This window comes from Anneissia japonica, unplaced genomic scaffold (genome assembly GCF_011630105.1).
Source record: "Anneissia japonica isolate Jap-2015-1 unplaced genomic scaffold, ASM1163010v1 scaffold287921_len548085_cov176, whole genome shotgun sequence".
Lineage (NCBI taxonomy): Eukaryota > Metazoa > Echinodermata > Crinoidea > Comatulida > Comatulidae > Anneissia > Anneissia japonica.
The window spans coordinates 71,090-96,081 of record NW_022750794.1 but is presented as its reverse complement, the minus strand read 5'-3'; the positions used below and the strand labels follow the sequence as shown (position 1 = coordinate 96,081).

Here is a 24,992-nt window from a genome sequence, read left to right as displayed (position 1 = left end):
ATACTAATATCTATTAATCTATATATTTATGTTTAATGAATAAAAAAAAAGTAAAGTGTTATTTTTTTAGTTTATACATAGTCCTTTGTATTTATTTTGATTTATCATGCTATATTATTTTTACATACTGTTTAACAAGTATAAAGAAATGATAAATAAAAGTTTTCTTATTAAAAACAATTACAAAGCTTTATGAAAATGATTTACAATCACATATAAAAAGTGAAAAAAACAAAATGAAATACATAAATTTGTAAAAATAATTTTAAAAAACCCCCGAAAATTGTCGATGTTTTAGTAGTTAAGATTATGGCACCAATATGGTAAGACAACTGATAATAAAATACTTTCAACAAGTATTTCATAATTTGGAATGATGTTTTCAGTAAACTCTAACAAAGCAAAGACAGCAAAGATTCTGCATATATTTGTTATAATTTTAAAATACGGTTGGAAAGCTGTTTCTATAAGTACTATGAATCTAGTATTGGACAGCTTTCTTTAAGCCAGTCTTGCTAAAACCCTACAAACTATAAATTTGGAATAAATTTAAGTTACTAAGTTACTGTATATTTTCTCCATTGGAAGCTTAAAACCCAATAGTCTATGACCATTCAGTTACTTTACCAAGACAATAATGGTATAAATAAAAGGAAAAGTAACTCCTAACAGAGACATTTTGAGAATTACAAGTTTTTGATCTATTTAATCATTTTCTGATGAGAAAAACACACTCATCCATATTTACAAGATTTACAGACGTACTAAGAAAGTAATTAAAAATACAATATCTGCGCGAGTGTGTCTACTGCATGATATAGGTTTGTTTGATACTTTCTATATGGGACTTAAATTGTTGTTAAATTTTGGTCACTATTCATTTGTAGCACGAGATACAATCTATTATGGATTATATAGATATATTAAGCATAGGCCTACATTAAGTTTTAGAAAATAAATAATAGCCCAACTGTCTGTGTTTTGTGTTTTTTTAAAATTTTATTTATTTATTTTTTTTGGGGGGGGGGGGGAAAGCAGGTAAAAGCAACATTAAATATGGGAAGTTGTTTATCAAACTTTTTGGTTACTAACAAGAATAAGTAATCCACGTATGTGAGGCACATATGAGTGTGTGCATATTCCTCGCACTGTTCCAATTAGTCACTAGTTTAGTTTGATTGACATTTCGGAAATGTCCATTCGGTCATTTTGATTGGGCAACTGTAATGTTGCTTTTACCTTATTGGTTGAAATTTTCAACAAAGTTCTGTTGTACTTCATTTTGTAAATAAACATGACATTTTTTCATCAGCATTCTCGAAAATGATCATATAGATCAAAAAGTTGAATTCCCAAAAAGTACCCGTTTCCAGAGTTACTGTCGTTTTGTAATATATATCGGAATACTGCCTTCACCGTTCCTGTTTAAAAACTTATTTTCATATGGTATTGCATATTCAGTATTGATAAATTAAATTTAGCATTATAATTTACTATGAGTAAAAAATGATTTCTATTTTTAGAAACCATTTGCAGTAATAAATTTTCTAAAAACTTGTTTTCACTTACAAATATATCGTATACTGACATATACTGTTCTTACATTAAAGATTTATCAAATACTGAACACTTTTTTATAATTTATATTTACAATCGCTATCACAGTATTTGTAGCACTTATGTAAAACTATAGGAAAATAGATTTATTTGGTAATTTAGTGAATTCATTAACCACGGATGAAGAGCGAAAAGAAATAGGATTGAATATGTTCCATTTGGGTCTCATAAGACTTTACTTAGCCGTGTTATATATAAATAGTTTTTTCTTATGTTTAGAGTTACAAGAGAAAAAACTCCAATCACATTATTAATCTCAGAAGGCACTTGTCTTGGGCAGTAATGTTGATTCCATTCACTACCTTATGAAACCTCCCTGCTTCAAATGAATGAATAACACCCACCCAATGTTACAAACCTAGTTACTACATACTGGATCAATGGCTTGTACAAATACTTTTTAAATATAGGAGTGATGTTCTGCCTTACATGACGTGATACCGTACTGAATACTGTGTACGTATTTGGGAAAATACTGTATTTGCGAAAAAAAATCTTGCAAGTGATTTAGGTGGGAATCGAACCCATGACATCCAGATAACTAGCCTGTTGTCTGAACTACTGCAGTACCACTGTACTTGGGGATAAGATTCAGCACAAGCCACTTAAGTTTAAGCTCGATATTCTAGTATCACTTTACTTTAGACTAGTTATACTGCAGGTCGTGGGCTTCGATTCTCCCCCTAATTACTTGCGAGATATTTTTCACAAATATTTGGGAACGTACTGAGTATTCTGTACGATAACACATCAGGTACGGAAAAACATCACTCGTATGATGTTTGCTAATGCAAACTACATCAAAATTAACAATATAGATATCAAACGAATCTTGGTTCCCGACGCTTGCTTCCTGGACTTGGCTTTAATCCCATCACCTCACTTGGAGAAGTAGGCAAATTGACCATCCCCGGTAACCCTTCCTCAGGGTGTGCGGAAGCTTCCTCTACAGGAGCACTCATTGACCTTTCAACTTCTTTGTGGCAAAGTACACTTTCTGGCAATGGAGCTGAAATCCTATTTCCAGCAACTTTGTTGTCACCTCTAGTTCGGAATACTACACTGCCCGGCGAGGTGGATCTTTGTGGCTTTTTAAGCCGACTTTTAGGTGAAACTGCTCGACGTGGAGGAGGAGTCGGTACTTGGAGGTCATGTTCCCCATTTGCACTGGTTTCACCAACCCAAACACCAGCTGCATAGAAAAAAAAAAGACAAATGTGTTTACACATGAAGCAGAATGGTTTATTAAACACTGGAAATAATAATTCTTTGATAAATAATAATTATAACTTAACATGTAATTTGTACACATTATTTTCATAACAAAAACAAATATATACGGACACTGCTCTACATGAATTATATCTCAGGCTGAGGGATTGGAGTTGTTTCGGGAAAAATAAATTGTCACTTCATGGAACTTAGACCAATCTTCACCAGATGAAAAGCTAATACATTTTCAGATAGATGGAGAAATCATTTCCTTGTAGTCTAAAATTAAGGAGGATTTTATATGATAAACACATACTAGAATAGGTTTAATACATTTTGAAATAATAAATTCATAACAATAATAAATAACAGCAGCAGCAACAAAAGCAGTAGTAGATTCATTAACAGCAGTAGCAACAGCAATAGTAGCATCAACAGCAGCAGAAACAGCAGTAGTAGCATCAACAGCAGCAGCAACAGCAGTAGTAGCATCAACAGCAGCAGCAACAGCAGTAGTAGCATCAACAGCAGCAGCAACAGCAGTAGCAACAGCAGTAGTAGCATCAACAGCAGCATCAGCAGCAGCAACAGCAGCAGCAACAGCAGTAGTAGCATCAACAGCAGCAGCAACAGCAGTAGTAGCATCAACAGCAGTAGTAGCATCAACAGCAGCAGTAGCATCAACAACAGCAGTAACAGCAGTAGTAGCATGAATAGCAGCAGCAACAGCAGTAGTAGCATCATCAACAGCAACAGCAGTAGTAGCATCATCAACAGCAACAACAACAACAACAACAACAGTAATAGTAGCATCAACAGCAGCAGCAACAGCAGTAATAGCATCATTAACAGCAGTAGCAACAGCAGTAGTAGCATCAACAGCAGCAACAGCAGTAGTAACATCATCAACAGCAGCAGCAACAGCAGTAGTAGCATCAACAGCAGCAGCAACAGCAGTAGTAGCATCAACAGCAGCAGCAACAGCAGTAGTAACATCATCAACAGCAGCAGCAACAGCAGTAGTAGCATCAACAGCAGCAGCAACAGTCATAGTAGCATCAACAGCAGCAACAGCAGTAGTAGCATCATCAACAGCAGCAACAACATCAGCAGTAGCAGCAACTGGAACAGCAGCAACAACAGCAGTAATACCAGCAACAGCAACAGTAGCAGCAGCAACTGCAGCAGCAGCAGCAGCAACAATAATAATAATGATAATAATAATAATATAAATGGAATATGTATACATAAATACAGTGCACCCTCCAAATCGAGACCCCTCTAATTTGAGACCACTTTTCCAAAGACCCAAATAAAAATCTTTAACCTTTTAACACAAAGCTAGCCCTCTAATTAGAGACCAACCACAAGACCACTTCAAATTTTCAGGTCCAAAGGGTGGTCTCGAATTGCAGGGCGAACTGTAAAAAGCTAATGCAACAGTAAATACAGTACTTACATCCAAGATAACCGGATCTATCCTCACTCTCTGAACTCGCATCATCGCCATCGGATTCTTCGGCTTGTTTTATATGGGTATAAAATTTTGGTTTCTTGGAGTTGTTGGCTGATTGATTTAATGAAGCTATGTAAGACAATTAAATTACGAAATTGCATAAGAAATGAACGCGAGTCCTGGTGTACAACAATATTAATGCGGGAGGTCTAGTGTATACATCTGGCTCGTGTGCACTTTAAGGAACCTATAGCATTTTTTGGAAGAGTAGGGTGTTACCCTGATGGTATGGTACATTTTAGCCCCTGTCGTTATGGAATGATGTGAACTAAGCGCCTCTCTACGGCTGCTAGAGTAGTCACGGACCACGTCCACATCCAATTTAGCACAATGATATACATTATTCTCCTATCCAACACTCTTTAAGGAACAGATGGAGTACCTACACATATTATCAGCGAAAAATGACTAGTTAAAAAAAATATATATATATATATATATATATATATTATATCAGAGAATAAACTTACCCACTGTAATCCTAGGACTTGCAGAGCCATTTGACGGTATGGTATTTTCTTCCACCGATCTATCCCCAAAGATCTATGAAATATCATAAAAATCACTTAATGTATATAGTATACATATATATATATATACATATATATATATATATATATAGAAAACATGAAGGGGAGTCCACGTGTAATCATAATGTTAATCAGTCATCAGTCATGCTGAAGAGGACCTGAGGTCAGGTCGAAATATTCATGTTTAAATAAAATAGTTTTCTTAAAGTCTACTCAGTTTCCTGTTTTCTTTGTATATATATATATATATATATATATATATATATTGATAGGGGCTCAACTACTACGTAAAATGATTTGATTTGATTTATTCGCGATCATAAACAAATGAAAAACAACAAATACAAAACTAAAAGAGCAGACTCAAAAGTTCCATATCTGGAATAACCATCTAAATTCTAACACAGGACTTGCTTCCACAGAGGGGCTCAAAGATTATGAACACACAGCCATGTGTAATTGTACGACACCAAAAGATGCACTTGGTGTGATTACGGTATCCCGAGAAAGTTGTGCCTATAGGGCATAAGTACTGCTGGAGTGACCATGGTACAGAACTTGGTATGATTCATAGGGGACAAGAAATGCCAAAAGTTCACGTGGTACATAAGTGTTTGGTAAGGGCACAAGTAATGCATGCCTAAAGTGATCAAGGTACACCACTTTCATATGAAAAAAAAATAAATAGTGTGTACAGTACGGTATTATTTTTATGAAATACTTATTATAAGAAGCACTGATTTGACTAAGTCAATAACAGAAACATTATTTTAAATCAACATTCATTTTTCCAAAAGTTCTAACTTAAGCAGACAGATCATTTAGTGAGCATAAGTCATTATTAAAGTTACTGATTATAGTTAAGCTGATAAATAGCGCCCTCATACCTTTGAGTTGTATATGAGAAGCTCGATCGCTCTGTTGTTGTTAGGCATTTCTACCAAAGCTGATAATGAATCGTTTACAGCACTGCAAATAAAATGATAAAGACACTGGTGTGAACAAGAAATTGCAATTAGAAAACTGACACTTAGTAACTAGGACCACTACCAGCTGACACCAAATTTCAGTTGACACCGAACTTCAGTGGACACATCAGTCAACACCCAATATCTTAATGTTTAAAAAAAACAACATTTAAGTATAATTAAGGTATAATGTCTATGTCAGTGTGAATATGTGTTGCACCAAAAACTTTGTCTATTGCTAAGCATTGCTCTGAAATAATTTCTGTGATAATTATTGGAGATATTTTCGTTCATATTTACCAAATTCCCTTAATGTTATATATCATGTGGACACTCATTTTAACATCCAATTTCTCAATAAATAGATTATACTACCATTGCAACATACCAAACCGATAGATTCTAAAAATTGTTTGGGAGACAATTCAACTTTTCTTTAAAAATTTAAATGTTATCTACAGTCCAAAGGTTACAGCAACAACCTGTTACAACCAGGATGAGGTTGTCAGAGTTGTGAACGAAATATATCTGAATAACAAGTAAGTTTTGATGTGTTTATAATCACAAATTTTGGTACATTATTTTCTTTATAATATTCTTTAAATTTAATATTTGAGGTTTATTCTAGATTAAAACAGGCAATACTCTATACATATACCCCTAATAATTAAAAATAAAACTTCTCGTCACAACAACTCAATTATCCCTTCTGCAATCCAACTAAACAATGCAAGCCATAAGATATAGATGCAATCAACCAGTGCATAGATTCAAATGTACTGTATGCTTTATTATACATTTTTATACTAACTAATTATATCCTGTATTTTAACACCATTTTACTACATCTTACAATGTATTTAAGTTGTATGTTGTATGTATTTGTTGAACCTTGGAAAAAGAAGTTTCTGTAAAACTTTTACATGACAATAAAGAGAAACTTGAACTTGAATATCTTTGAAGAATGTATTTTTAACTTACTCTTTAAGTAAATTGGGTCCAAAAACAATCCCAAGATTACTAGCTGTCATTCCATTGCGTTTTTCATGTTGAGTTACTCTGAAATAAAACAAAATAAAAATGATTACATACTGGAAATGTAATAGAATCACTTAATCAATGTTAACTTTCTTGTAAATGAGATTTAGTCCCAAGTCAACGTTCAACAAGATGTGAATAATTAAAAAAAACATGAATAGGTATTTTTAATATAAAATATTCGTATAAATATTAACTGAAAAAGCAGTTAGCAGAAATTAGCAGTGGTGTATCTAGGGGGTGCGCAAGGTGCACACGTCCCTCAAAAAATACTCGTTCTCCTAGTTGTCACCCCCATTAAAAATGTTTGAAGCCAGAAAAAAAAATTCATGCTCAAGCAGTTAGTTATATTTTTGGTTACTCCTAATCTTCTCTTAAAGTTGGTATGAAAAGTGGATCATTACTTGTTCAAATGCGTGATCAGGAGCTTTGCAGATAAATAATTCGCGGGCGGAAGTTGCTGGACGATTTCTTGTAACTTTTCTACAGTCTTTGGATCGTCTAACTCTAACTTGTTTTCTCGACTCTCTCTAGCTAACATGATGAATTGTGGGTAGAGTTTGATTGTCAGTAATGGCTCTGGAAGCTGTAGAAAACAACATACTGATTAGTAATAAAATAAACTTTTCTTTTTATTCATTTTGTCCTAGTTAGATATACATATTCTGGGGAAGGGGGACTGAGCTGTCTGAAAGGGGGAACTTGAGCTTGTAGGCCTAAGCTGGAGGAAAGGTTTTAGAGAGTGTTCCCCCTCCCAAATGAGATTTTTTTAAGGAGAACAACCTCTGGATTACCAGAAATGACGTTCTCAGACTGTGACAGGCATGTGTTGGCTTGGCGTGGGCCTATTTTTATATTTAGTCCGACTGCCCGACGAGCTCTGTTCAATGGGGGGGGGGGCTGATACACTGTCTAATAGATACAGTAAGAAACTGAACTGCAACGAAGGCAGACACGTGGAGTGCAGAAAAACCAAAAAAATTGCAGCATAGATGACAAAATAGCTTTTAATTTTCCATTCTATAAATTCATTTTCCATATATTTTTACAACGATTTTCATGCTCATAACTAATAGTTTCCTACAAATATTTATTTGCTCTCAAGTTGGAACAATACTCCTTATGGAGGGATGTAGCTTACAAGAGGAAGTTACTGTATGGGCTGACTTTACAACAAACACTGGAATATCAATGCGTTTACACTTGCTGCATGACCAGTGACGAAAGATGCTAAGGGAACAAGTATACATTCAGGTACGACCATAAATAATCGTACTTGAAAACAATGCAGGCAGTGTCTATTGTAGCAGGCATATCGTCTCATTTCACCTAATGCGAAAGTAAGATTTGTGTAAAACTTTGACATCACACACCTAACTCTGAAGGTAAAACGTACTGGATATACAATGTATTTGCTGTATAGTTGAGCTTACCTCAGTGCATGTATTAATTTCAAGTGGTTTATACTGAAAACTGATGGTGGTGGATGGCGTACGATTTATAGTAGAGCTGCCTGTGTTTATAATCAACGTATCTAAATTGCTCTAATGCACACAGAAGCAAATGAAAGTATCTGGATCGATGGATGAGCATTGTAAAGTTCGAGGACCTACGAAGGTACTGACTTTCAAGAAGTGTGTAATACATACCTGTCTAAGGTAAAGTTTAATAACATTGGTGATGAGATGCGGTAACGTCTCGGATAAATCCACCAGATCGCCGCCATTCTCAAATGTCTGACACAACTTCTCCACCTTGATTTTGAGCCCAGGACACCTATAGATACCCTAAGTTAAAAAGAAAATTAAATAATTAGATGAAGCCACAAATAAAAGCAAAACCATTTTTAATTGTGACAACATCAACTTACCAATATCACAAATCTATCAATAAATACTTCATTTATGATAAAAATTTGCTATTTCAAGTCAAAAGTAAACCACTAAATATAGAAATAATTATCGGTGGAATAATTGTGAACATGAATTAGAAGGTCAGGACAGTGGCCTATTTAAGGGGTGCGCACTCCCCATAAAAAAACCTACGGCACCCAGTTTTGCCAATGGAAAATATTTGGAGCAAAAAAAAAAATCACATTCAAGTAGATGAAAATCACCTTATTTTGCAAACGAGCGGTTCCTCACTTAATCATTAAGTCCCTACTTCACATTCACGCCCCATCAGCCTCCTCCACATTACAAGTCTCCTATATACGCCACTGACGAAGGTGCTGACCCCTAATGTTGAGATAGTGTTCCCATTACTACCAGGTACCGCAGCATCTCAGTATACTGGGCTCCGGTAGCTCCCTGTAGGACTGGCATGCAGTTTTACTATTGTGCACTGCTGCCTCATGTAAGGAATTTGTTGACTTTGTAACGAGTGGAAGATAAAGAAAAAAAAAATTAACATATAAATCCATACCTTGATATTTATGTATTTTTCTTCCAAAACAGAAATGCATTTAACGAGGATGAATGGAACTTTCCGATTGGTTAATCTCAGATGCTCCAGTAACGGAACACCAAACACATTCATTTTTCCTGGCATCCTCTTCTTACCGCACTGAATAGCTAACGTCTCTAAACACTTCCGATGACAGGCCAGCCCGCAATCGGCGCATTCAGCACCGTTAAAGTACAGATAACCCTCACATTCACGACACTTGGAAGGACCAAGGAGTTTGCGTATCGTATGTGTTACTGCTGCCTTGGAGAGGATCACATTCTTGAATGCTGAGGGCAGCATATATGGCATCCCTGAAAATTGATAAAAAATTTGTATTTATTGCAAACAAAATTTTATCAAATATAATGATGAGTTATAACAACAACTGCATTAACAACAACTTATGTTTGCTATAGCACATATAACCTTGTGAAGCATAAGATCCCAGAACCAGCACGCTGTTGCAATATGGGCCATATTTTAAGCTTTAAAATGATAGGTCATTTACGAGAATTGACTTACTACTGACAAAGTTATGAATAACAAATTACAGCTTCTCTGTACTAAAGTGTACAGTACTATCACATTCTTATGCTTATTACTTAGTTTTACATATAGCGAATGTATGCTGGTTTTGGAATGGCAAGCCTTATATGTTAAACAAGTAATTTAAAGTATTTTAATAGCTTTTTACCTAATAAATTGGGAATATTTAATTAATTCCAGTAAATGCCTTATTGTATGAAAGCTTATACTATAGCACTGATGGAACCTGGGGTCCAAGGATCTGCATGGTGTGACACATGCAGAAATGGATCATTTTGTTATCTCACAAAACTATGTTTCTACATACTATAAGCATTTGATAAATATCTGTGATATGGACATGTTGATGTTATAGTACATCCCATATATGGGTATAATGATGTCACATCACAACCGTACATGGGCATGAAGATGTTATGTCACAGCCATATATGGGCATGTGATGTCATATCACACTCATACATGCGCAAATCCCTCTTGTCATACCCATCAAGTCTCCTATTCTCCCTGCCATGGAATATGCATGTTGCATTTACTACCAAAGTGTGAAATTAATTTAATGGATTGAATACCCTACCAATCACATTGTACTCATACCATTACTTTATTCAGTTGAATATTCCCACTTTTGAAACCTGACAAACATCTACACCCTTGGAAAGATAGCCTAGAATGAAAACAATCCCTTTCACTCCTACCTCCCTTCCTGTCGCCAATGCAATATTTCTCTTCACAACTCCTGCAATAACGCCCTCCTCCCTTACCCTTGTTGCACCTCACGCTATGAAACATCATTTCTTCCATATTCCTTTACCCTTGCATACTCACTTTCTGTCGACCCTTCCACAATCCCCCACTTCCATTATAAAGCAAGTTCTTAACATGTAAGCCAAAATTAACTCATCTTTTACAGTATTCATATCTATCTTGTTGCAGGATTGTAATCTAGTGTAATTTGTATTGGATTATATTGTAATAACAAATTACAGTTGCTATCATACACTAGTGAAAATTACTATACAAAGGTTTAGATTAATGCATGAAAAATTCCCAGAGGGCCTGCAAGGCCAGATAGAATTTTTCCTAAAAACACTAGCCTAGACTTCATCACGGTGCGCGATATGGCAATACATACAAGTTGAATTGGGTTATTGCACATGAACGGAAAGAAGATCCAGCGAACCATGCACTAATGATAAATTAGTGTACAATTTGGGATAGGAAAATAACATTGTGAGTTCAGTGATGACTAAAGCAACAACGTGAATTGAAAACTTAATATTGTAGACATATATTTAGGTTGCTAACACTTTATTTTTGTAATTTAACTCACTGTTCTCAGTAACATCAGAAACCTCTTCTGTGTCGGCATCCTCTTCACCAGACGATATTGCACCAACGGAAATCACGTTCTTGCTATGTGGGCGGGAGTTTCTTGGACTGGCGGATGGCGAACTTTCATGGTTCGAACTACCACTCGTGCTGTTTCGGTCATCACCAAACACAGAGGGTGCCCATGCTTCAGCTATACAAAATCAGCAATCAAATTGATTATTGTAATTATTGAAAATTTAAAACATATATTTCTCTTTACTGCAATTAAGAAACAATTACACCTTTAAAGAAAGATGTATTGTCCCATGCAAAATACAAAAAAGAAATCATAACAATTTTGAAGTAACATAAAAATTACTAATTTGAACATGGAAATTAGTGTATTGAAAAACGTTTACCTGGAATTTTGAAGCGAAAAATGAAAAAAAAAAACACTTCTAGTCCAGTGTTTTATTATTTGTATTATCATTATCCAGCATAAAATTAATTTCAATAATTTCTATGCTCAAGTTAATAACTTGTATGGTACTGTTAATTTCCAAATTATTTTTTACGATTCTTTTTTGTCATTTTCAGGGGATGCATCTTCAATTACATTTCATGAACAACACAGAGTATGTTATGTATTCCTTACTTCTATACTAAATTACATTTGGAAATAACATGAGATGCCCACCAGCTTATGGTGAGCACTGTTTCATTTATAGTAACAAAATTGACTAAAAACTAAAAACTAAATCCTTTCAGAGCCACTAGGGGCTCAATGGGCTGGAGCTTATCCCCAGTTTCTGTAGTGTGAAGCGGATGAGAGTTGTACTCCCCCCGGATGGGACACTAGTCCATTGCAGGTTAGTCCCCAGCAGTTTGCTGGTACCCATTGATACAGCTGGGTGGACTGAAACAATGTAGCTAAAGTGCCTTGCCCAAGGACACAAGCGAATCTGAACAGCGGAGACTCGAAACCCCGACCTTACGATTGAAAGTCCAAACCTAAACTACTGCGCCAAACTGCCACTAAACAAAATTGAGCACGCACCTTTTTGATAAAAAGCTTGCCTACTATCCCATTCGTTTGACTGACTGCTGAATTTGCGTGTATTCGGTTTGTTACTGAAAGAAATAAAAATGACAAAAATGTATTATTTATAATTTATTTATTTTTAGCAATAGTGTTGGAGCTGAGATATGCATATTCTTGTTAGAACTGAGAGAGGCGGGTTGAGAATAATGTTTGTATTTGTATATTTCCATTAAATGTTATTAGTTACGGGCAGAGTATCTAAGTGGAGCGATGACATGGACGAGATATGCCTTTTTTGCAAATCAGAAATCAAAGATTTAAACCATTTTTTATTCACTTTTAGAAGCACTGTAATTACCAATATAAGAGTTAATGTATTAAAGAAGCTTAAAAATTAATAGTATACAACAAACCACCAAGATATTTGGAACTATTTTATTAGTAGTGATTTAAATACAAAACTGAATATGTTACTAGGCAGCGACAATATAGGCCTATATGCAGAATTTGAACAGAACAATTTTTGAATGAGGACAATAACAAAGATTATTATCATCATTATTATGAATTGTACCGAATGCATGGTATATAGTCACGTGACTTCCTAATAGCGGACAGTTTCGTATAATGAATTCTAGTTGCTGTTATCGGTTGACTGGAACAGTTGTAGCAGGGTCACCAACGAGCAGTTTAACGACATCACCCCCCCCCCCACCTCCCACCTGTATAGGTGAGTGGTTAAGATGCTTGCATTTAAAACCCTGGGTCTGGGTTCAATACCTGCGACAGCAAGAATTTTCTGACGACTATAAACAACTTTTTCCTATGCCTCAAAGAGAGACATGGGTTCATATAGCATCGCCCATCCTGTTAATTGGCCAGTTATTTTTGTTGGATGTGAATTAAAAAAAAAAAAGTTAATCTAGCAGGAACAAGTAAATAACCTCACCTACATCTTGACCAAAAATCTTATAACAAGATAGCGTTCTCCGCAAATTCTGTAACAACGCTGTGTAGGACGCCCTCCTGCAATTACAGTTACTTTTTGAACTCCGACATCTATGATCTACGCGCAAATTCTGGAACAACCACCATAGTAAAAACTAGAATATGCCCTCTCAATTACAAGTACTTCTTACGCTTCTTTTTACTGAAAATAGGCGCTTCTATTTGTTACACGTAGAATGGCGAAGAACGCTGCCTTGTTATCATAAGAACTTTGGTCTTGACACGTACCTTTTAATGTAAGGTTCAAATACAAAATTATCCCTAAGTTCTGCTGGTGTACTGGTTGTTGATGAGGGTTCCTTATACTGGCGAACGAACTCACTAAACTTAGAACCAGGTTCATAAGATTTCACAGATTCACACAAACTATTAAACTATAAGAAAAAAAAAATCAGAATTAATTTTTTAACTTTACTCGAAATTAATTATTATTTAATAATTATTAAATTTTTTTTTATCTGTTAAGTCATGTGATTAAAGCAAATCAAATTTTCTTTGGACAAAACTGTTGTATGCAAACATATAGTGATGATGTGCCTATATATGATGTGATGTCATCACGACCATATTTTGGCATCTCACAAGTTTTTGTCAAATAAAATTTAGTAGTCTGTGCAGAGTAGAGATTATCAAATTTTCTTTGACAAAACACTGTTGTATGCCCAAATATAGTCATGATGTGCCTATATATGGTCATGATGTGCCTATATATGGTCATGATGTGATGTCATCATGGCCATCTTTAGGTATGTCACATGCTTGGTAGCCCGAACAAGATTTTACACTGCAAGTAAGGAAAACTTTACCTGTCCCGGTGATGTTGCAGAGAGCATATACTGCAGCTGGAAGTAATTATTAGTTACCTATGGAAAAGATATAATTACGAAGAAAAGATAAGTATCATTTTAACAGTTAGTTGTGGAACAGCAATTTACATAGGAGTGATGTTTTACCCTACCTTTAATCTGAGATCAGCCTTTTTGGGTCAAATCACCGGATGGAAGTGTTTCCAGTGAGAATCGAACCTACAACCTCCAGAAACAAGCCTGGTGTCACAACCACTAGTCCATCGAGCTTGCGCTTAGTGGCTAGTGTTGTATCCGATAGCTACGGGTACGTCAATGCTATTTTGATGTTTCTGCATAAGTAAAATATCACTGGGGTGATGTTTTGCTCTACCAAACGTGTTTCCACACTGAACACTCAGTATGTTACCAAATACTTGCGGAAAATATTTGGGAATGTACGGAGTATTCAGTAGGATAACACGTCAGATAGGGTAAAACATCACTCCTAGGATATTTTACTGATGCAAACACACATCAAAAAAAGCTTCATTACATTATGTATTTAGGTACTCGGGCAAATTAAAAAAATTAAAATGATATAAACACACTTACAGCTTTCATTGTTTGATCACAGTGGTCCAATGATTCCCTTAATTCAGTAATTAATCCTTTCTGTAGTTTTAAAATCAAACAAAAACATTCACAATGTTAATTTGTATATATTAGTTATAGCATACAACTAGAGACCATTCTCAGAATGAATTGGGATGGCAAACAAACATTATAGAACTGTACAAATAAATGTATCATTGTTACCGTCAACATTATGATGATGATTATGATCATTGATCGTCATTCCCACCATCATTATCAATATCATCATCAGTATTATCACCACCAGTATAACCTTAACCATCCTCATCCTCATTATCACCATCAGCACCATCATCGCTGCCGCCACCACTACTACTACTGCTCCTACTACCACCATTTATAGGCCTACAGTTTGCCCTCCAATTCGAGACACCTGTAACTCTGAGACTCTTTTGAATTTAAGACAAATAATAATATTTTATCAAAAAGCTAACCATTAGGCTTCAGTCGCCATAATTGGCGACTGATGCCAATGCCAAGCACTCACTACACTCTAAAGGCCAACTCAGACAGCATCGGCCGACGCAGCCCGACCCCGATTTATCGTCAGGGACAGTCTTTAGCCGTCGTGAGAAATATTATACGTGTTTAATATTCTACGACGCGACTGCCCCCGGCGCACACCATCGCGTCTGCGTTTAACTCACACAGACGCGACGCAACAACAAATCGCGTCGGGCTGCGTCTTTCGATGCTGTCTGAGTTGGCCTTTACGGTACTCGGCTGACACGATTCTATGAAGAACGCAATGCGATGACGTGCGCGGTACATATTACCAGTGTCGCGTCGTCTAGCGCTTACAAGGAATGGAGTTGGATTCGTTGTGCGACCGACGGTTCTACGACCAACGTAAAACACATTGAGTGCCTGGCTTAAAGTGCACTTAACATTTTCTAGTCGCAAACATGGTTTTGAATTGAAGAGCAAGCTGTATCATTATGAATCCCACCATAATTCTTAACATCATCATCAACTACAACCACAGTTATTATCATTATTAAATCATTTTATTTTTATCCCCATCAATACCCAACGCTATCATTATTACAACCACTACTACGAACAGTGTCACTACCAGCTTCTCTTCAAGATACAGGTGACATCAGTTCAGTAGAGCTCAGAGGGGTGTGCTAGTTCCAAAGCTACAGACCAGACCCGATCAAATCTTTGATACAGTTAAAGATGGATGTGACCACCCCATATACAGTATGTAAAACCCATATCAGATGATTTGAAAATCCATCCTTCATATCATACAAGGTTTGGCAAGAACCTTCATAATACACAAACTTTGACAGATACACCTTCATCAAATAATAATCGCTTGAAATGACCGATTCATAGTATACCATTATACCATACCTTTAAGTTGGACATGTCTTGTTGTTTTCGTTTTGCTTCTGCAATACAGCCTTTATGCGTCGTTTCAGCCTCCTTCATTCTGAGTTGTGCTTCTTCTTCAGATTTCTTCCTCTTCTCGACCTTTGAACTTGTGACCCCACCACTTGTATTTAATGACTCGGCTTCAACTCGCTGCGCTGACTCCCTAGCCTTCTCATATTCTGAGTGACGATGATGATATTGTTGTTTCGATTTGTCAACATTCGATCTACAATCATTCTAGGAAAAAAAAACAAAAACGAAAAATGTAGAATAAAGTATACCGTATCTATTTTACACTCAGGGTCATTTATTTGATTGAGGCGCTAATTCAAAAATACATACTGTATATAGTAAATAAACGTTCCTTAATTTCATAGTAATTGTGGTACTACGACTCATAGTTACCATCAAAGTGCTTGATCATAAAGACTTATTGATCCGAAACATGTTTAAGAACAAATTCTACAGGAGTAGAACATTAGCAGAATATGTTGAGAATGATGTTGCTTACACTAGTTTTGTTTATAGTCATTTAAGGGGAATTTATTTGAGTAAAATTTAAACTCTCTGGGGCATTTATTCAAGGAAGGTGATTATTCCAAATGAAGCTCAATAGGTAGCTTTTAGAAGGGGGGGGGGGGAGGGGGCCTTTATTCAAAGTGGGGCATTTACTTAAATAAGTATGGTAATTATATTATATTATATTATATTATTATATTATGCTCATGATGCACAACACTTTAAAACTCTTGTTCCAACCTTTCACGCAAGCATTAATTATTGTTGAGTGTCTAGGTCTGGCATAATAATAATAAATTTGTAATGCACCAATTCCAAGAAGAATGACCAATTGTGAAAAAGGAAAGCTGTTAAAAAGATGAGTTTCAGGAGCAGATTTAAATGTAATTATAGAGGTACTCTAAATGACCTAACAGAAGAAGGTAGTTGGTTCCAAAGATAAGAAGCAGTAGATGTACATGTTCTTTGGCCATATGTTGTGTGAAATTTTGGAACAATGAGAAGATTGGGCATCACGCCAACGATCCGTTTTTATGAAATCTCATAACAAGGAATCTTTATTTCTTCCTCACAATCCTTTATCTAACAATTAAATGCTTGCCTAGAGATAATTTAGCTACTCCTGCAAGTGTGTCTGTGTGTGGGGAGGGGGGTGGTAGAGAGGGTACCCCTTTTTTCATTCCTGCAAATATCTTTGACCATACTAAGTTGACATAAACTACAATACCATTTCTTTCTTCATCTTCTGCCACCTCATTCTGACTTCTTTTCTGGTTTTATCATGCTCAATTTTTCTTTTTTCTAGTTGCTAAAAAAACAAAAATATATAAATATATTAGATTGATTCATAATTTATTATTTTTTCACTACCTTTTTAATAATAATATTAAATATTATAATAATATTTTTATTTCTAATTAAGGACATCTTGATTTACAAGCTTGTCTTGATTTTCCTTTTTTAGGTTATAATTTTTATCATTTCATAATTTATTCATGTTTTTCCTTCCTGGTTTTTTTTTTTTTATTGATGAATAAACAAAGTTGAAGTATGATCATTTACATCATAGAGAATTTATGAATAAGAAAAAAAATATTTTAAAATTACTGTAAATATAGTCCATTATCAGACAAGGCTATCAGTCATTGGTCATCTGTTAAAACATAGGACCAATTACCAACTCCCTGATAATTTCCAATTATGGATAAATATAAAGAGATGTCTGTCTAAACTACATTTGCTTTTTACATGCCTTTTTAAATAAAATGAACTGAAATGAACATTAACACATTCCATTTTACAGAAATATTCCACTACCACAGCAAAAAAGAAAAAAATCTAATAAAATATAACAAACCTCAACAAATTTTTGTCCAAAAATGTGGTTGCAAGTGGCTTCGCAATTATTCATAAAGTCCACATCCTGAAATGACATATAGTATTTATGCAAATAATTTATCTTCTAAATAAGGAAACATTTAACAAAATATTCACAGTGCTATGTAAGTGGTATAAAGAGGTTAAAGACAGCAATGTTCTTTTTTGTCAGCAATAATTTACTACAGATGTATTTAATATTATGCTTAATAATAATAGCTCTATGGAGTCAGCTTTGATGATTACACTCAAGACGATAATAACGAAGATAGTGATGATGATGTTGATGACTATGATTATCTTGTTTGTAGATTAGAATCTTTTGGCTCAACGGGGCAATGTTGCATGTATCAGTTTTCTTTCAATTCCCCATTGCTATGAGGAAATTTTCCAGAAACAACCGCTTCGATTTGTCATTCAATTGCTCTTGAATATCATAAATGCACAATTCCCTCATTTTCAAATTCATTTGTTCGTTATTTGGCTTCTCTTTGGAATACTTTGCCAGATGATTGATTTTCAATTTCCAACTTCGTGTAAAGTTTTAAATTTTGTGCCAATTATTTTCCTTTTATACTATCTTAATCACAAACTTGAGAACCCCTTGAACAGATACAGATACACTTTATTGTCTTTCACATTGTGTTTGAGATACAGTTTCCAAGACAGCTACTTTAGTGGTAAAGTGGAAGTGGTAGTGGTAAAGGAAATTAAAAAATAAACATAATTGCATTTCATGACATTTCCAACTGCGTATGTACAATGATGTTTTCAGCTTTTCCAATTTACAAGTTTTCCAATTTTAGATTTTCTTAGAATTTAATATATTTGCCAATTGCTTTTCATGATATTTCAAACTTCTTATGTACAATAATTTTTCCAACTTCAAATATTTAAAAAGTTTTTCAATTTTTATATTTTCCTAAACATTATAATTACTATAGCGATGATGATGATGTTGATGACTATGATTCATCTTATTTGTAGGTTAGAATCTTTTGCCTCATCGGGGCAATGTTGCATGTATCAGTTTTCTTTCAATTCCCCATTGCTATGAGGAAATTTTCCAGAAACAACAGCTTCGATTTGTCATTCAATTGCTCTTGAATATATTAAATGCAGAATTCCCTCCCTTTTGAAATTTATTTGTTCGTTGTTTGGCTTCTCTTTGGAATACTCTGCCAGATGATTGATTTTCAATTTCCTTCTTCATGTAAAGTTTTAAATTTTTTGCCAATTATTTTCCTTTTATACTATCTTATACATACTACCTTTTATACTATCAGATACACTTTATTGTCATTCACATTATGTTTGAGATACAGTTTCCATGACAGCTACAGTTTAGTGGTAAAGTGGAAGTGGTAGTGGTAAAGGAAATAAAAAATTAAACATAATTGCATTTCATGACATTTCCAACTGCGTATGTACAATGATGTTTTCAGCTTTTCCAATTTACAAGTTTTCCAATTTTAGATTTTCTTAGAATTTAATTACTATTTTTGCCAATTGCTTTTCATGATATTTCAAACTTCTTATGTACAATAATTTGTCCAACTTCAAATATTTAAAATGTTTTTCAATTTTTATATTTTTCTAAGTGTTATAATTACTATAGCGATGATGTTGATGTTGATGACGATGATCCATCTTGTTTGTAGGTTAGAATCTTTTGGCTCAACGGGGCAATGTTGCATGTATCAGTTTTATTTCAATTCACCATTACTATGAGGAAGTTTTCCAGAAACAACAGCTTCGATTTGTCATTCAATTGCTCTTGAATATATTAAATGCACAATTCCCTCCCTTTTGAAATTCATTTGTTCGTTGTTTGGCTTCTCTTTGGAATACTTTGCCAGATGATTGATTTTCAATTTCCTTCTTCATGTAAAGTTTTAAATTTTGTGCGAATTATTTTCCTTTTATACTATCTTATACATACTACCTTTTATACTATCAGATACACTTTATTGTCATTCACATTATGTTTGAGATACAGTTTCCATCACAGCTACAGTTTAGTGGTAAAGTGGAAGTGGTAGTGGTAAAGGAAATAAAAAATTAAACATAATTGCATTTCATGACATTTCCAACTGCGTATGTACAATGATGTTTTCAGCTTTTCCAATTTACAAGTTTTCCAATTTTAGATTTTCTTAGAATTTAATTACTATTTTTGCCAATTGCTTTTCATGATATTTCAAACTTCTTTTGTACAATAATTTTTCCAACTTCAAATATTTAAAAAGTTTTTCAATTTTTATATTTTCCTTAAAATGTTATATTACTATGTTCTCGATTAAAATCGCAAATAACCTAACAATAAATATTTAATAGTTTATCAATTATTTTTTTGTATTTTCTAAATTTCATTAAAATGTATATACCCAATCTGATTTACATTAATATGGCTAAATGTTGTAACTTGGATACTTTACAAACATTTTCTTTTTACCAATTTACCGTTTGAATGTATGATTGAAATTCCTAATGACTGAAGGGATGAATGAGTTTCTGAACCTGTTGGTTCTGATTTTGGGCTTGATGTGACTGAACATACAAAAAAGATAATGATGATAGATATATATGGTGATGAAAATAAAGATAATACGTATGATAAACAAGGTGATGATGGTGATGATACATAATTATAGTGATGGTGATGATAATTATTTAATGATGATTAACGATGGTGCTGATAATAATAATAATAAAACTTAAAAAAAACAACAATAACAATTAAAATGCAACAAAAAAGAGAAATATTAACATTATACAAAAGAAAACAATAACATATATTAAACAAGACAACAACTAAGCACATACTTGGTCAAGGCTACAAATGATAGTTGATTGTAAAGGCAGAAATTGGCCATGTTTTAATATCGGCTTCGTTGCCATGGAAAGCTTCGCTAAATTCTTTGCAAATTCCATTTCTGAGAAAAAAAAAAAGATTTATTCTTATCCCATTGTTTTCAAATCACTTACTGCTAACTTTATTATATACTTTATAATATAATAAAGTAAGTTTATAATATAATTATTTTCATACTTCATTTTTAAAATAATGAAATTATGAACTTGTAAATAAATTATTAATACTTAATGTTTATATTCTTATTTGTCTAATCAATACTTCGTTGTAATTTTTACCTTTTTCAATTTTATATTAATGGTTATAATGAAATGAATTGACTTTTAGTAGAAATGTTTGGTGTTTTGTTTTACGTCGATTATCTATTTTGGTTAAAAGGATCCATATATAATACCCAAACAAACGCAACTTAATTTCACCGTAATAATGTGGAACTACAACACCTAATTACCATCTAAATGTGTTATTGCGTGATCATTTATTGATCCCGGCCAGGTTAGGAAAAATGTGGTTTTATCGGAGCAGAACATTGATGGAATGTGTTAAGAATGATGACGGTTGCTGACATTAGATTTGTTTAAAAATCACTTGGGGGGGGGGAGGGGTTTTATTCAAGGGAGGTGTTTATTCTAAACCAAGATTTAGAGTAGGCGTCTATTCGAAGGGGAGTGTTCATTCAAAGCAGGGTGGAATCAACAGTATCCATCTACAATAGTCATTTCATTATAAAATATAATAAAGTAAGTTCCTCATAAAGCCAAATAAATCACTGTCAAAACTTACTCTAAATATGTCATATTTCCAGACTTTAATAGCATTTTTAAATTTATTATCATTGAATAACATTATTTTTCTTGCCATTATAGGAGACAATGATAATAATTCATCTATGTTGATGTACAATACTTTGAGCTTTCAACTGGTACAACTTAACAGTAGTTTGCTGAAGAAACCAAGAATGTTTTGCTTAAAGTTGGTAAGCTAAATTATTACGTTGTAATTAAAGCTCAAAATATTCTACAAGACAACATTAGATTATAAAACTGTTAGTTTCTTGGGTGTAAAGTCCACCCCTATTTTTACCCAATTTTACCTACCAGGGTTTTCCTGGGTAAAAGCCCAGGATAATTTGACTGAGTAGATTTCAGGAAAAAATAATCAAGGTCTGACTTTCCCTACATATAAGACATGCTGTTAGTTTAAAAAAGCTGTATTATTTAAAAAGAAAACTGGAATTCCTCAGTATAAGCTCACCCCACAACAGCCTAATTCTGGGTTCAATGTATAGTCCTTTACATCACAGGCTTAGCCAGCGAGCCGTCCGGCCGTCTTTTGGCCTACAATTACTTAGGACGGCCACTTTTACTGTGACGGCTTGCCTGATCAGCTCGGCCTTAATTGGGCCTGGTCTACCTTTAGCAAATTCTTTATATTCTTCAAACATATCAAATGTTACATTAAACTAAAGCTAAATAAAATTTAAGTTTGATAAAAACAACATTTATTGATTGAATGTACGTTGTTTTCGTACCAATATTCAGTGGGGATTCCCAAAGATAGGCATGGCCTGCTTATCGGCTCAGTGCCATGCCAACTGGCTACCATTTTGGACGGCCTATTTTGTTTTTCTGGCTAAACCCCTGCTTTACATACATTTGGACTTATAGATCTAGTTCTTGAGAGCAGACCCATATAAAGAAATCAGGCCAATGAGCTTCATAGCAAATTTTAATCTGATATTTAACAACTTTTTTCATTCTCATAAGTAGATACAAGACACACTAGTCCTGAAGTTACTCATGCAGAACATTAACATTATAAATATAGTGATTAATATTTCAAAATGGTTTTCTTATTAAAAGAATGTTTTAGACTTACGATACTGCATTCGTTTCTCGACATAGTTGATAAGATCTTTGGAATATTTTGACCATATTTTAGCCCTCTCCAGAGCAATTTCCACTCCCTGATCTAGCTCCAACAATGTAGCTTCAACCTCCTCTTTGGAAGAAGAACTTACTGAATAGCCTGTGGACATTAAAATCATATTTATTGCTAATATTATCAATGTATTATAATTGTTGTGAAATATCAAATTCATTAAAAAGTAATAATTTTTTAGCCAGGTTTAAGAAAAAACTTTTTGATATTTGATACAACTGATTTTCCCAAGACACAAAAAATTTGACGAAAAATTTGGAAACAGATTACGAGATACAGATTTTTGAATATTTAACAATTATAGTAAATTTAACCGAATTTGAAAATTTGATTCTGAATTTCATTTAAATATATAATATTTATTTCACATTCTAAATATTAATATTTTTTATCAAAGCAAATTCATTATTTAATGGAATATAACTACAATAGCCTACAAAGAAAAATGCAGGTAAATTATATAAAATCACAAAATTCGCCAGCAAGGTAATAGGTTTGAATGTTCCAAAATATCTATTTTGATATCATAAACAGGAAATCTGAATGTATGTTAGATGACCACACACATCCTCTAAGTAAATATATTAACTTCAGTAAATCAGGTCGCATTATTCCCTCATTAAAGGAAAACAAATCATTTCTCCCTTCTGCAACCCGATTAAACAATGCTGTATTTAAGATTCTATGTTAATGTAGGTCTACTGTCCATTATATTATATACCATATATATTTTTATATTAACTAATCAATTGTATCTTTTATTTTAACAACTTTTAACTACTTTTCATATTTAAGTTTATTTATATTTATGATACTGTATAGAGTACCACAGTCGTGTCGTCTCAACGCAAGGTAGCGCCCTCTGTTGCCAACCAGACGTTGGTTATTGTTCATTACACATGAATGCCTGCATACGCTTTCTGGAATAGACATGTTATCTATTATTTTACCATCAAAATGTACTAAAAACACAAAAAGCTCGCATTATATTAGTTATCGAACACTCAATTAATCATCATTCATTTACAAAGAAAAATTAAGATAAAACTTCTTAATAATTACATTAGAAATTGGGATCAATGGTTTGTGAATAGAGAAAATGGCATTTGTTGAACGCATTCTGTGTCACCGATAGTAACTGAGTAGTACTGTATCACATGGTATCGTGACGTAAAACTGTAGTACTCTATGTTTGAACCTTGGAAAAAGAGTTTCATGTACTATAAACAATATATGGGACAATAAAGGGAAATTGAACTTAAAAACTAAAACAAATAAAATATTTTTATTATAGACTAATCTAAAACTTATGACTGTAATATATATCAAACCAAACCAGCAAGTTCTTTTTGAAACACTATACCACTAGATAACAGCATAATAATTTATGAGTAGGCAATGCTCGTAATAAATCAAAAACATTAATTTCATTTTAATCCCACAGATTTGCTTACAATATGGATAGTGATACACTATATCATTATGTCAAATAAAAAGAACAAGGCACCGAGAATCATTTAGATATCAGCTGCCATATGGTGGATAAACCTTCACTGACTAAATCAGCCAACTCTGGCCTATAACATCGATATTAAAACTAAAGTCAACCTAGCCTGCCAGATGCTTATGCAGAAGTGAAGTGATACCTAGGTATAAACAGAAACTGAACTGGTTATTTGCCAAGCCTAGGTAGCCAAAATCCCACCAGTGCCAGAAGGATGTCAGATGCGGTCTCTCATGTAAAACCAGTCCCCGCCAGGTGAGATCCTTAAAATTGTAAAGAGGGGAGGAGGGAACACACGACATGGGCCACCATTTTTTTAAGTCTATATATTACCGTAGTTTTCATATTTGGTAATTTTTGCAGTCAAAAAAGAACAGAGCTTGTACTAGGGTCATAGGCTGGGGGAAGGCGAGGATGCAGATGAATACCCCCTCCCACCCCATGGCAGTCAATGGGGTGATTTAAGACATTGACATGTTTATAGCACCTCAGATTTTCTTGTACTGTACAAGCGTTTCCCTTTAACCACCCGGTGTGCTACATAGGCAGACAGCATTCCATTGAAATCTTCTACCAATTTTTTTTCATCCTACATTTTTGAAAGCTATAGTGTGTGTTGATTTTCATCCCGTGATTATCATCTTCAATTATCAATCAATAATCACATAAATTATTACAGTATATCAAAATCACTAAAATAAAAACTACCAAC

The 24,992-nt window shown here is 34.0% G+C and overlaps 1 protein-coding gene across 1 annotated transcript in view; it reads right to left on the bottom strand.

The window, feature by feature from the left end:
• Positions 1-162: 162 nt before the first annotated feature.
• LOC117121536 (rho GTPase-activating protein 45-like) overlaps positions 163-24,992 on the bottom strand; it is a 74,669-nt gene continuing 49,839 nt past the window's right edge. Inside the window, exons 7-24 of the mRNA XM_033266767.1 lie at positions 22,714-22,863; positions 20,787-20,896; positions 17,941-18,006; positions 17,311-17,391; positions 16,044-16,301; positions 14,640-14,699; positions 14,046-14,102; positions 13,468-13,613; positions 12,247-12,320; positions 11,209-11,400; positions 9,306-9,640; positions 8,531-8,668; positions 7,286-7,467; positions 6,825-6,902; positions 5,763-5,844; positions 4,816-4,888; positions 4,289-4,414; positions 163-2,809 (exon numbers count right to left, since the gene is read on the bottom strand). Of these exons, the coding sequence (XP_033122658.1) occupies positions 2,439-2,809; positions 4,289-4,414; positions 4,816-4,888; positions 5,763-5,844; positions 6,825-6,902; positions 7,286-7,467; positions 8,531-8,668; positions 9,306-9,640; positions 11,209-11,400; positions 12,247-12,320; positions 13,468-13,613; positions 14,046-14,102; positions 14,640-14,699; positions 16,044-16,301; positions 17,311-17,391; positions 17,941-18,006; positions 20,787-20,896; positions 22,714-22,863 (2,579 nt within the window). The 3' untranslated portion in view covers positions 163-2,438. The remainder of the gene's footprint in view (positions 2,810-4,288; positions 4,415-4,815; positions 4,889-5,762; positions 5,845-6,824; positions 6,903-7,285; positions 7,468-8,530; positions 8,669-9,305; positions 9,641-11,208; positions 11,401-12,246; positions 12,321-13,467; positions 13,614-14,045; positions 14,103-14,639; positions 14,700-16,043; positions 16,302-17,310; positions 17,392-17,940; positions 18,007-20,786; positions 20,897-22,713; positions 22,864-24,992) is intronic.